The 12,465-nt window shown below is 57.4% G+C and overlaps 1 protein-coding gene across 6 annotated transcripts in view; it reads right to left on the reverse strand.

Moving 5' to 3' along the window:
* Window positions 1-375: 375 nt before the first annotated feature.
* The window catches only part of CARD10 (caspase recruitment domain family member 10), a 32,847-nt gene continuing 20,757 nt past the window's right edge, over window positions 376-12,465 (reverse strand). For 4 of the 6 annotated variants that reach the window (XM_070789793.1, XM_070789796.1, XM_070789792.1 and 1 more), the window contains 10 exons: window positions 11,978-12,101; window positions 6,466-6,625; window positions 5,875-6,034; window positions 5,237-5,480; window positions 4,981-5,050; window positions 3,826-3,928; window positions 2,562-2,720; window positions 2,352-2,467; window positions 1,793-1,905; window positions 376-1,566 (listed from right to left, as the gene is read on the reverse strand). In XM_070789793.1, coding sequence (XP_070645894.1) covers window positions 1,326-1,566; window positions 1,793-1,905; window positions 2,352-2,467; window positions 2,562-2,720; window positions 3,826-3,928; window positions 4,981-5,050; window positions 5,237-5,480; window positions 5,875-6,034; window positions 6,466-6,625; window positions 11,978-12,101 — 1,490 coding nt within the window. In that variant the 3' untranslated portion in view covers window positions 376-1,325. Of the gene's footprint in view, window positions 1,567-1,792; window positions 1,906-2,351; window positions 2,468-2,561; window positions 2,721-2,915; window positions 3,075-3,825; window positions 3,929-4,980; window positions 5,051-5,236; window positions 5,481-5,874; window positions 6,035-6,465; window positions 6,626-11,977; window positions 12,102-12,465 lie in introns of those variants that run through there. The other 2 variants (XM_070789794.1, XR_011566705.1) reach the window with 2 other exon arrangements.

Below are 12,465 nucleotides of genomic sequence, written 5' to 3' on the forward strand. Positions count from 1 at the left end.
AAGCAGTCTCACGGGCTTGGCAGTACACTGAGGGTTTGCTCTTAGTCTTCTGGATTCAGTGGCCGAGGCCCTTAGCCTCAGACCACTCCAGGTATCCCCGCTCCAGGAGACATCTCTTTGACGATCAGACACAGGCAGGGCTGGGTACAGGGGTGGCCCATCTGTGGGGCCCTCCTCCAGTCATTTGGGGGCAGGTAAGGTGATGCCAGCACAGATGGCAGGCAGCTCCAGGATGAGTCAGGAGAGAAATCTGACCCTCCCCGTGAGCGAGCAGGAACCTGAAAGGTGGCATCAACCTGAGCTGGGGGTGGCAACAAGTGGGACGAGGGGAAGGGGGCCCAGGCCAGGGAGGCAAGCAAGCAAAAGGCCACCAGCTTCTATGACAAACTGTTTAATGTTCCATAATGTGCAGCTTCTGAGGGGAAAAAAAAAAGCCCATTAAAAATCCACAAGCTGTACATTCCGGTAACAGAGTGGCTGGCCCCCTCCCCACCCATCCCTCTGAGAGGCAGGGCAGGGAGGGGCGCAGGTGCTGTGAGAACATGGTCCTCGGGTGTGCTCACCAGGAACACACGCGGGTTAGTGTCCTAAGGGTCACGGGGGTGGGGGGCATGGCATTTACACAGGGGAGAACCACAGACACACATGTGACTGGAAGACACGAGGGGCACAAGTGACAGTGGACTGGGGAAGCCACAACGCCCCGTGGAGGTGAACACAAGAAATGCCAGCTGCGTGGCTGGGTGTCCCACACCACAGGCCCGGGGGCTCCTGTGAACAGAAGAGGCTGTGGAGGACTTCCCCAGCGGTCCAGCGATGAAGACTCTGTGCTTCCACTGCACAGGGCACAGGTTCAGTCCCTGGTCAGGGAACAAAGATCCTGCATGCCACACGCAGTGAGGCCAAAAAAAAATAATAAGAGGCTGTGGAGCCAGGAGACCTCGTGAGACAAGGGGAGGGGCAGACTCGAGTCCACTCTGTGGGATCTTGAGTGTGCAAACCAACGCACAGGACTGAGAACGCAGATGCTCTGAGGAGCGCCATGAGGGACAGGACACAGATGTGTGTGTGAGACCCACAAGAAGGGTCCGTGGAGACACAGGGCCAGGGGAAGGCCCAGAGCAGCAAGTCCAGGGGTGGGAGGGAGCTCTGGCCAGGGGCTCCTATGGGTGAGAGAGCCCAGAGCCCAGAGCCGAGGGCCCTACGTCGAGTTCCAGGGTTGAGGAAGGCTCAGGATGGGGAGGACCCGGCTCCACTGCAGACCAGGGTTCCCGGTGGTGGCTTCTGGAGTGTGTGAGGAAGGCGCAGGCATTCCAGGGGGGCCCTCAGGCCTCGCTGCTGCTGCTGCTGCCGCCGCCTCTGGTGCTGCTACGTTCCACCCACACAAGGCGGGCCTGCTCCTGCAGGATACGACCCCGCACCACCTTGGCCAGCTCCTCCGAGTGGCTCCACTCGTGGGCGGGCACCTGCACCCAGGAGCAGGGCAGCCCCCAGAGCACATGCTCTGAGCCCCGGCACTGCCGCAGCAGCTCAGAGTCCCGCCAGCCCGGCCGGCCCAGCAGACCCCTGCCGAGAGAGGACAGCAGGCTGTGGTCAGAGTAGGGGATGAAGACAGACAGTGAGACAGAGAGAAAGGAATGGACTAAGACATGGAGAGTCAGAGAGGGAGGACGGACAGAGGGAATCAGAGAGACAGACAGAAGGCAAACGAAAAGATGGAGAGAGAGAGAGAGCAAGGCATCCAAACAGGAGGAAGCACAGGGTCCCTACCCCTCCTTCCGGCCCAACTCACCTGACTTCCCGGACATTCTTCTCGGTCACCTCCACATGGATGACGATGGGGTAGATCTCGTTCTGGACCAGCTCCCGCACTCCCCGAGCACCCAGCTCCAACAGGCAGTGCTTCTTCTCGGGGGAGGGGTGGTCAAGGCTACATTTTACTCCCAGGCCAGAGACCCTAGCCTCCCTGCCCCCTGACTGGGCCCCCTTAAAACATCCCCCTACAGGGTCCAGCTTCCCCATCCACCTTGGCAATAAGGAAAGAACTGGAAGGGAAAGCCCAAGACCCAGGGAAATAAGTCACTTTCCCTAGACCCCGATCTGCAGAGGGCGCTGACCCCACCCTTGGCAGCCCCAGGTGGCTCCCAGGGGAGCAGCAAGTCTGAGACAAGGATGAACAGATCAGATGTATCAGCCAAATTCTGCAGGGTGAGCCACTTGAGGCAGAGTGCCCCAGGCCACCCATTTCACAGGTGCAAAGACACCCATGGAAGGGAAGGGGCTTGCCCAGGGTCATCCTCTGCTCCTGGGCCCAGAGGGCACCACCCCCATGCCCCACCCCAAGCACCCACCTTCCCGACAGATTCCTGGATGGCACGGATCCTGCTGCCTAGACTGGGGGCGGCAGGCCGGGCCTTGGGGGCTCCGGGCGCTGACAGTGTGCACTGTTCCTCTCCAGAGAGGCTTTCTGCAAAGCAGAGAAAGGCACAAACGAAGGGCCAGTGGGCCTGACTGCCCCACGGTGCCACCCCGCCCTCCCATCTTCAAGTGCACAGGCTTACCCGCTGGGCACACTTGGAAGTCCAGCCGGGAGCTGGGCAGGTCTAGGAGGTTGCGGATGAGCCGGGGCGCCAGGCACTCAGGCAAGAGCACCACGGGCCGCAGAGCAGACACCAGCAGGGGCCGCACCAGGCTGTAGGGTTTGAGGCTCCGCTCTGGCTCTGGGCACGGGAGGGGACAGGATGTAGACGAGATGAGGGTGCAGCCAGGGCACGAGGTCCTCGCTGCTGGAATGGCCAGCCCCCTCAATACTCAGGACCCCAGTGCCTCCTGTCAAGGCCCCTATCTTCTTTCCCTTCCTAACACCCGCTGCTGGACTTCACTGGGACTGTCCTCCTCCCCATCCCAGGCCTCACCCGTGCCCCCTACAGGCCATTCTCCTCTCGGCAGCTGAGGCAGGCTTCAACGCTGAAGTCAGATCCTGTAACTCCCCTGTGTTCAATGCACCAGTGACTTCCCACAACTCTCAGGAAGAAGGCCACATCCTCCACGTGGGTGACCCAGCCCTGCCGGAGCTGGGGAAGCAGCAAGCCACAGATCCCCTCACTACAAGCTCTATTCCGACCTCACAGATCAGCAGCTGTAATCATGGGAACTCTGCATGCCCTGGTGGCCCAGTTAACTCTTCTGTCAGAGCCCAGGTCAAGCCTTCCCAAGCTCCCAGGTGGGCAGGGACCCCTCCTACCTTGCCCCTCCCCTGCTTCCCTTCCCCCTCCCCTCTGGCACAATGCATGACAAGAGTTTTGCGCCTGCTGTACTCTGTGTCCTCCAAGCATACGACACATAGCTATGCCTCCGAGTCTTTGCCTTTTGCCTGGCATGAAGTCGTCTTCATCCTTGAAAGGCCCAGTTCAGACAATCTCCCTTCCAGGAAACCTTTCCTAACCAGCCTTACCCTCAGAATTGCTATTCATTCCTCTGGGCCCCCCTAACCCTTCATCCTCCTTCCTCCAGGAACTCTCTCTGGGGTCATCATGGCACCTGCCACCATACACAGGCAAAAGGCACAGCTGTGCATGCTGTGCCAGACAGAAACAGGCCCATGCTTCTCCGTGCCTCACCCCTGGTCACACCTGGACACAGACCAGCTCCCTCCATCCTGGTGGCCCATCTCCCACCAGGTCCCTGGCCGGCACCCTGCCCCCGACTGGAACCCTCCCACAAGCCCTTCAAGGCCAAAGGGAACACCAAGGCCAAAGGACACCCAGATGGGCACATTCCTGGAGCCCGTAGGCAGTGGCTGCACCCTCGCACCTGGGCACGCACCTGAGCAGGGCTCCAGCAGCAGCTGCTCTGGGGAGTCCCCAGGAGGACTCCCCACATGCTTGGGCTTCACCAGTCGCAGCTGGTCCAGGGCACGCTTCTTTAGCTGGTCAGGGAGTAGAAAAAGAGGGGCACCTGAGAGCTCAGCTCCGTCCCATCCTCAGGGAGAAAGGGCCCTACTGTCTAGTCTCACGGGTCAGCACAAGAACCCCCTCTCTATCTGGCTGTCCCCTGCCCCCACCTGGCTCAGTACAGCCCCTGAGACAGAGGAGGGTGACCATCACTAGGAATCCAGGGAAGTAAGGCTGCTAGAGCTAGTTAGAGCTAGAGGAGCCTTAGGTCTGCCCCCACATTACAAATCAGAGATCGAGGCCCAGAAGGACCTAATAAGATGTAAGAGACAAACTCTGGGGTCTCTTCCAATTAATCAGCAGTGTAGGAAGAGTACAGAAAAACCAAAATTGACACCGCTAATTGTAACAATCGTGGTGGTTGTTGTTCAGTTGCTCAGTCAGGTCTCTTTGCGACCCCATGGATATCAGTAGTTGACAGGTGTCAAATAATGTGACAATGGGACAAACGCTAACCAGATCCCACATGCATGAACCCACGAGGCAGGCATGGGTTCCCCATTTTACAGATGATGAAGCAGAGCCTCAAGAGAGGGTCAGGTGGTCATCCAAGGTCACACAGCAAAGAAGGAGCAGAGCTGGGATGCAAACTCTGGAGGCCTGGCTCTAAAGCCCAGGTTCTCCACCTTCTCTCTAGTACCGTGGTCTCTTGAAATATTTAACCTCTCTGAGCCTTGCTCTGCCCAGGCGCATGGTCCAGGGATCAGAGAAGGGAGTGTGACTATCATTAAGTGCCCACCGCATGCCACCCATGCTCCTGAGCACCAGGCACACTGCCTCACTTCCCCCTCTCAACTACCTGGAGTGGAGCCCTGTTGCTGTTCTCTCTGATGGACACGCTGGGGATAGGATCAACCAAGTCTGGGTGAAGACGCAACCAAAATGCTCACCAAGAAGATGAGCAACCAAATGGGTGGTGTCTCCTCCCCCAGCTTCCAGAGAATGGAGCCTGCCCTCTCCCTTTTGGCGCCCCTGACTTGGCACCCCCTCCCCAAGCCCTCACCCTGTCCTCCGCAGCCCAGCTTACATTACTGCGGGGGCCCCGGTGTCGGCTAGATGGCAGGCATTTCTCCTGAACTTCCAGGAGCTGCTGGGCTCTGGCGGGAAGGGGTAGGGGAAGAAGGGAGGTCATGTCATGAGTTTGTAGGGAGGTAGGGAGTTCCTCACCTTCTCTCCTCTAGCCCCCTCCCCCAATCCTGTCCCAGAGGATGGCGAGGGACTGCGGGAGGAGAGAGAGAGTCCCCCACCCCAGTCCCGGCTCCCAGGGCCACGGGCTGTGTCACCTCTGATAATTGGGCACGGTGCCCCGGTCCAGGTCTCGCAGAGTGAGGGGGTCGACCCGCGTGCAGAACCACTCCTGCCGTCGCTTATATGCCGGGTCCACCAGCCGCAGTATCTCCTGAGCTCTCACACACAGGGCGTGGGGGTCAGCCCGCTCAGGCAGGGTGAGGTTGGCTCGAATGTAGAAGGGCTCAGCTCCTGGCTCCCTCACCCAGGCGTCCAGGGCCTCGTGGAAGGACTGGCAGGCTGAGTGTGGACAAGGCAGGGGGCAGCAGTAAGGACAAGGGAAGGAGAAAGTCAAGCATTAGCCTCAGAGAAGTCACACCTTCCCCTTCTTAAAATGAGAGTCCAAGGACCAGGGAGGGAGGGGATGGGCCCCAAGCCACCAAGCCCACTGGGAACAGAACCAGGACCCAAACCCAGGTTCCTGGACTCCTATCCACTGCTCCTTTCACTGTAAGTTGCTTACTGAGGACAAGACAGAGGAAGAGCATAAGAAGAGACAACTAGCAAGGAGGCAGCGGTGCAGAGGGAAGAGCACTGACAGGAGTCAGGAGGCGAGGCATCCCCCTCCCAGGCCGCGGCTGTCCCACCCACACCATGGACTGGAGGAGCCTTCTCGTGGGCCCTCAGTTCTGACCTTCCAGGACTCCTGAGTCCTCAGTGCCTGCCCGCCCCGGGCCAGCTTTACCCTTGAAGTCCATCAGTGGGAGTGTGGACGTCTGTTTCCGGGGCAAGGTTCTCTGCTGGGCCTCGCCTTCCAGGCCTGCCCCCTCCAAACCAGCGGCCTCTGCCCTTGGCTGAGAGAAAACCCAGACAGGGAGGGAACTGAGCTAGCTTCCCAGGACTTCCCAGGACAGCCCTGGGGCTGAAGAACACCACGTGTGGGGGTGACCATGTCTCAAAATTCTGATGCTCCCACCTCACAGGGTGCGTGCCCAGTCAGACCCTGCTCCCTGCAACCGGCCTCCCCACCGAGCGTGGCTCAGTCTGGTCTTTTCCACGTGTAAGGGTGGGGATCTGTCCAGGTGCTATCAGTCTGCCCACCTCTCAGCCCTTGCCCAATCAGATTTCACTTAATGCTGGCTGAGGCGGGGCTAGTCGATGAGCCCTCCTCTGCTTCGACCAATCTCCAGAAACTCTGCCCAATGATCTAGATCCACCAATCAGAGGGCGCCCAGCCCCAGCTAATGTACCGATTCTGCCCCAGCTCAGAGGGGCGAGGCCTCACCTCTCTTGGTTCTACCCTGGCTGACCCTGGTCCAGATAGCACCCTCCGCACAACAGCCCCAGACCAGCTGTCCCCGAGGAATGACAGGCTATCTGGGCCCTTGTCCTGGGGCTCAGGTCCCCCCGGGGGATTCCAGCCAGACACTCGGATGGCCAGAGACCTGAGCAGAGAGAAAGGAGATTGAATTAGCGTTTAGTCAGTATGTTGATTCAGTTCAATATTCTTGGAGAACTACAGTGATGCCCCAAAGATGCCAGGGCTGCCACCCCAGGCCACTGCACCTGCTGGAAGGCTCTTTCCCTTCTTTTTTGCCTGGCAAATTCTGCTTATCCTTCATAGCTCAGGTCAAAAGCAACCTCTCCTTCCCAAACCCCTCAAACCCCTGCACACAGTGAGGTGGAGCTTCTTGCTGGAGCACCCCGTTTTTCTATTTTCCCCTTGGTTTCCTCCCTCAATAAAATGCCTTGAGAATCAGCCCTCTATCATGTTTGGCTCTGGATCCCTACCACCAATCACAAGTGTCTGGCACATCTGGCAGATGACTAATAAAAGCTTGTTATGCTCATAGTCTAGGGCAGGAGGTCACCCTTAAATCATAACAGATCAGGGATGGTTACTGCTGGCAATAGGAGCATAAAGGGGAGGGGCTTCCCAGAGGAAGCAGCAGCTAGGCTACATGAGGGTAAAGAACAGAAGTACTTCTGGAACAGACAGAACCCTATGGTTCCAGACCAAACAGCTGGTATAGGCAGAAGTGTGGACAATAGGATACAATGCAGAAGAATTTAATAACAATAATAACAGTAGCATCAAACACTGGGTGCTTCCCATGTGCTAGACACCATGCTAAACTCCTTGCCCTAATTAACTAATTTAACATCCTGGGAAACAGCTCCCAGGAAAGGCAAGCTGGAGCCAGCCTATGGAGGGCAAGGAATGAAGGTATCTGACCTTCCTCTGGTGGTCAGTGGGTACCACTGTCAGGACAGAGTCACCAAATCCCTATCATACGAGGACTCTGCCTATCCCTGGATGAGAAGTGATGAAGCCCTGTGGCCAGACTCAGAGAGAACTGACCACAAGTCTCCCCATGACCCCTCTTCCGTGGTTCTGGGGAAGGGAAGAGGTCATGCTCTGTGGGTGTGCCCCAAATAGAGAGGGAGCCCAGGAAAAGCTTGGGCATTTACTCACCTCCTCATCTACCCTGGCAGCTTCAGCCACACAGCCACACTGCCCCCTGCTGCCTGCCCAGGGTGGGCAAGGCTGCAAAGACCTTAACCTAATCAGTACCCATGCAGGGGAAGACCCTGGCCCTTGGGAGTCCAGCCTGGCTCCTGCCCCCTCAATCAAAATAGAGGACCGAGACCCTGGGGCTAGGGATAGACATGGGTGTTGGGGACATCTGGGCTGCCTTTACAGGCTCCTTCAGCCCCAAGACTGTCCTGGCCATATCGACTGGGCACAGAAAGGCCTGGACAGAGATGGGAGGCCTGAGGCTGGGCCTGGCTATGCTGCCCAATGGCTGGATGGCTGAAGCCACAGCTATCAGCTCCAACCCCAGTACTAACTGTGCTCTAGCCTTTGGAAGCAAGCTGGCCACTTGATTCTATCCCCACATCCATAAAGCAAGGACGATGATGACACTCATTTCCCACCGTGAGCGTGAGGCTTAGACAAATATAGAGATAATGCAGGTAGAGGTGGAAACCAGAGGGCTCCAGGGCTTTCCAACTAAATGGTTTATGAAATTCACTGGGTCATGACCAGCACTGTTTTTGAATGGAATGAAATAGAAAATATAAGCCTGCCTCCCTTCAAGTAAATCCAACTATCTTCCCGTGACCCTTTTGTTCCAGGCACTTGAACTGGGTTTCTCCTGTGGCGGGATACCATCAGAAGAGTTTGAGAAAAGTGGTGTGGAGGGCACCAGCAGGAACTCTGGGGCCAGGAGGCCTGGCTGCTCGCCTCTGGTTCTCAGCAGTTCCATTTGTGTCTATCTACCTTGTTGTACAACTCAGTAAGTTTAAACACTGGATGTTGCTGGAACAGTGCCGGATAAAAACTAGACATTCGCTATCACCAGGTGTGATTCAGGACAAGTCACCTCTCTGTGGTCCAGCTTCCTCTGACCCAATTTCAAACCCATAGACAGATGACCACTGTTGGCTTCTCTAGGTGAGGGCCCAGCGAGAAGACTGCATTCAGGCCCTCCAGGTCCATCTGCTCACTCCCTACCCTTGGTTGCATGCCACGCCCCCTCCTTGCAATTCCAGCATTAGGGCAATTCCTCAGCCATTCCACCTTTTCAGGCTCAGAGACCCAGCTTGGGCATCCTCTCCTTCAGGATGCCCTCGCCTACCTTCCTGAGGGACCAAGTGACTTCTCTGAGCCTCCACAGCCCCAAGCTACTACCTGGGGGCTCACAGGGGCAGGATCCAAATCAGGTCTCTCAGACTCAGACCTCAGCAGTCAAGTGTGTGGGGAAGAAAAAGGAACATGGTGGAGGGCAGGGGTTGCCTGCTCCAACCTCTCAGGAACTCTTAGGTTTCTGGCAACTGCAACAAGATCTGATGATCCCAGTCCTGCCTGTGGGAAGGATGGGGGTCCCCATCCACCAGGAGAGGGCTCCCAATCCTATCCCCCAGTGTCAGCTCAGGAGTCAGGTCACAGGGGAACAACAGGTACTGGGCCAAGTCCTTCACTCTGCCAACCCTGAGCATCATGAGTTAGGTGGCTTGGTAAGTGTTGCCCTACACCCTGGGGCACTGTGGGAAGATCCCTAGGTTCATAGGTCAGGGACCTTTGAAGCTGAGATGTAAGCACGTCACACAGATTACCTCACTGAATCCTCCCAACCACGGAAGCCATCTGTTATTCCCCCAACATAAGAGAAGAGGCAAACTGAAGCCAGGGGAAGTTACAATTGCCAAGGGTTACACAGCTGGTGGGTGGTGTAATTAGACAATGACCTACCCAAACCTTCCCTGTGCGAGGTTGGCCAATGCCGGAGATCCTGTCTTTGTGACAAGAGCGGGCAGGTATGGCCCTGCCCAGGAGACAGCACCCCAATACTCTCCCAGTGTCCTCCCCACCCAACATCTCACTTTCACTCTTTACCACCTGCCTGACCATTCTCTGCTCTGGCCCAAGACTCTGGGAGCCAAGAGGGGCAAGGGAGAGCGAAGAGCTGCAACGCCCAACATACAGGGACCACTCAACACAGGTGGAAGTTAAAGCAGCTTCAGTGGGGACTTCCCTTGTAGTACAGTGGTTAAGAATCTGCCTGGCAAGGCAGGGGACATGGATTTGATCCCTGTTCTGGGAAGAATCCACATGCCATGAGGCAACTAAGCCCGTGCGTGACAGTTACTGAGCTTGAGCTCCACAGGGGATGCCACCACAATGAGAAGCCTGCACACCAGAACTGGAGAGTAGGCCTCTCTTGCTGCAACTAGAGAAAGCCTGTGTGCAGCAACGAATACCCAGCACAGTCAAAAACAAACAAAAGTTAAAAAAAAAACAACTCAAGTAGCTGTGATGAGAGGAAGGGACTCTGGAATCCCCAGCTCCACCACCAAGAGGCCATGGGACACATTCCTGACTCTGAGCCTCATTATCATCTGTATATGGGGCTTGCAGGGCTACTGCAAGCCACAACAGCACCAATAATAGCTAAGAGCTAACTTCCCACTCACTACGAGCCAGCCACTGCATTTAGCACTCTAGTAAGAATATTAGAACCTCCACAATGACCCCATGGGACAGATACTACTGTGAGCCCATTTTACAGAGCAGAAAACTGAGGTAATGAGAAATTAAATGAGTTGCTCAAGGCCCCCCAGTAGCAAGTGACAGAGCCAGGATTTCAGCTGGCTCACAAGTCTGTTTGGATCCCGCCTGTGCTCTGACCTGTAACCCTGCTTCCCGCCCAGGACATGTGCAAACAGTGCTCCCCAGTCCATTAGGGCTCTCACATCCCTGAACTCCCATCAGCCCACCCCCTTCTCTCTTAGTCCACCAACCCTGCCCCAACCCCTCAATCTGTGTTCCTCCCCCATCTCCCTCCTCCCCAGGAACTGTGTGGGCATCAGAGGTGGTCCCATGATCATATGGGTCAGAACCTCCAGCTCCCTCTGCAGCATCCCAGAGGCCCTTGGACAACAGCCAGGACCCCTGCTGCAGGCCTGAGCAGAGGAAGGGAGGAAGGGCCAGGCAGGCAGGAAGGGAGGCGCCTCCGCCCCTTCCCCCAGAAGCACGTCCTGCACAGTGAGAAACAATGTCACGCTGGGCCCGGTGCCTAAGGGTGAGAGTGGGGGCAGGGGCCTGGCCAAGCTGCTTTCGGGAGGCAGGAGGCTCCCGGTGCTGCTCTGCCCTGATTTCTTGTGCGACCTGTCCTCTGTAACCAGCATCCCCACATTCCAGCTCTGACATTCACTGCTTCCTATGCCCTCCCCAAAACCCAAATCTGGTCAGGTCACTCTGGACCTTGGTCCTGGCACGTCCCAGCTGTGTGACCTCGGGCAAGTCGCTTAACCTCTCTGAGCCTCGGTTTCCTCCTCTATAAAAAAGGGGTAATCATAATAGAGCCGGCGTCCCAGGAAAGACGGAATGTTCTGAAGCAGCCAGGAGCCGGCCTTGCATTTAGTAATAGCTAAGCACCATCACCCACCCGCCTCGCCGCCCAGGTTTCCCATGGTGCACAGCACCACACTTCCCCAGCCTGACTCACAAAGCCTGCCCTAGCCTTGACTTTCACCTTTCCCCCTTCCCCCTTCCCTGCCTTCACGCGCCAGTCACCACCAAACGCCAGGCCTGTCCTTGGACAGCCTCTGTTCTTTCCTCTTCCTATCACCCAGCTGCCCTCCTGGCCTGCTCTCTCCTGGCTGCGTTCAAAGGCCACATTCTCAGATCAGCCTCTCCCATTGCCTGTCCTCCTGAGATCACTGACCAGGAAAGCCATGCATCCACCAAAACGGACAGAGCACATGGCCTGCAGCATGCTGGGAGCTGCCAAGGTTCATGTCTCCAGTCATGGCATGGGGCCAGCTCAGCTGCAGGGAGCTACAAATGACAAACTACAACCACCCCACCCCGCCCTCAGCACAAAGTCTGCTGGGAGGCCCAGTCCTGCTGGGAGATCCGAGCAGGGACAGGCAAGCAGTACAAGTAACAGTTGCCACCTACCAAGCACCCACCACACGCCTGGCAAAGCGGGGTGCTTGGCTGCTACAAGTCCTAAGCCTCCAAATTCCACCTGCAGAAGACATTGCTGTGCCCTTTACCCCGATGAGGAAACTGAGGCCCAGAGAGGTGAAATAACCAGCCCAAGCCTCCCAGACAATGGTGACAGCATACGAATTCAACGTCTGCCTCTGTGCAAAAACCCAACAACTGGACAGAGGCATGAGGCAAGGGCTTCGCTGCTGCTCCCTCCCACCCCACCCCTGCTCACCCTTCTCCGGGGATCCGAACCAGCCCCCCAGCTCCACCCTGCCCCAGGAGACTGCCGTACCTGTTGAAGAGATCCAGGCCACAGCCTCTGGCCAGAAGGCTGTCCGGCTTTCCCAAAGGCCACACGCTGTCGGAGGACGAGGACGAGGAGAGGCCCGGGGACCAGGGCTTGAGCGTCACACTCCCTGGGGAGGAGGGGTGAGGTTCAGGGGCGCCAGCAGAGCCGTGAGGGAGGGCTGGGTCCATGAGAAGGGGGTTGCCCCTTGAGCCCAGAGATGGCTCAGGGCCCAGAGACCTTGGCAGGTTGGAGGCCCTGGGAACACACTGGACTCAAAGGGCTCAGGGCTGGGCCTGAGTCGACCAGGGGGACCCTTCAGTTTCCTGGAAGAAGGGGAAGGGCGGGCTGGAACTGAGTAGCTCCACAGAGCACAGCTGGCACCAGGAGAGAGGACCAGGATGGGGTCAGGGTGAGAGGTGGGAATCAACTGCCTCAGGGCCTCCTGAGCAGAGCCTCTCTGCTCAGGGGACAGCAGAGCCTCAGGGAGGGGA

Source organism: Bos indicus, chromosome 5, assembly GCF_029378745.1.
Source record: "Bos indicus isolate NIAB-ARS_2022 breed Sahiwal x Tharparkar chromosome 5, NIAB-ARS_B.indTharparkar_mat_pri_1.0, whole genome shotgun sequence".
In the NCBI taxonomy this organism is placed as follows: domain Eukaryota; kingdom Metazoa; phylum Chordata; class Mammalia; order Artiodactyla; family Bovidae; genus Bos; species Bos indicus.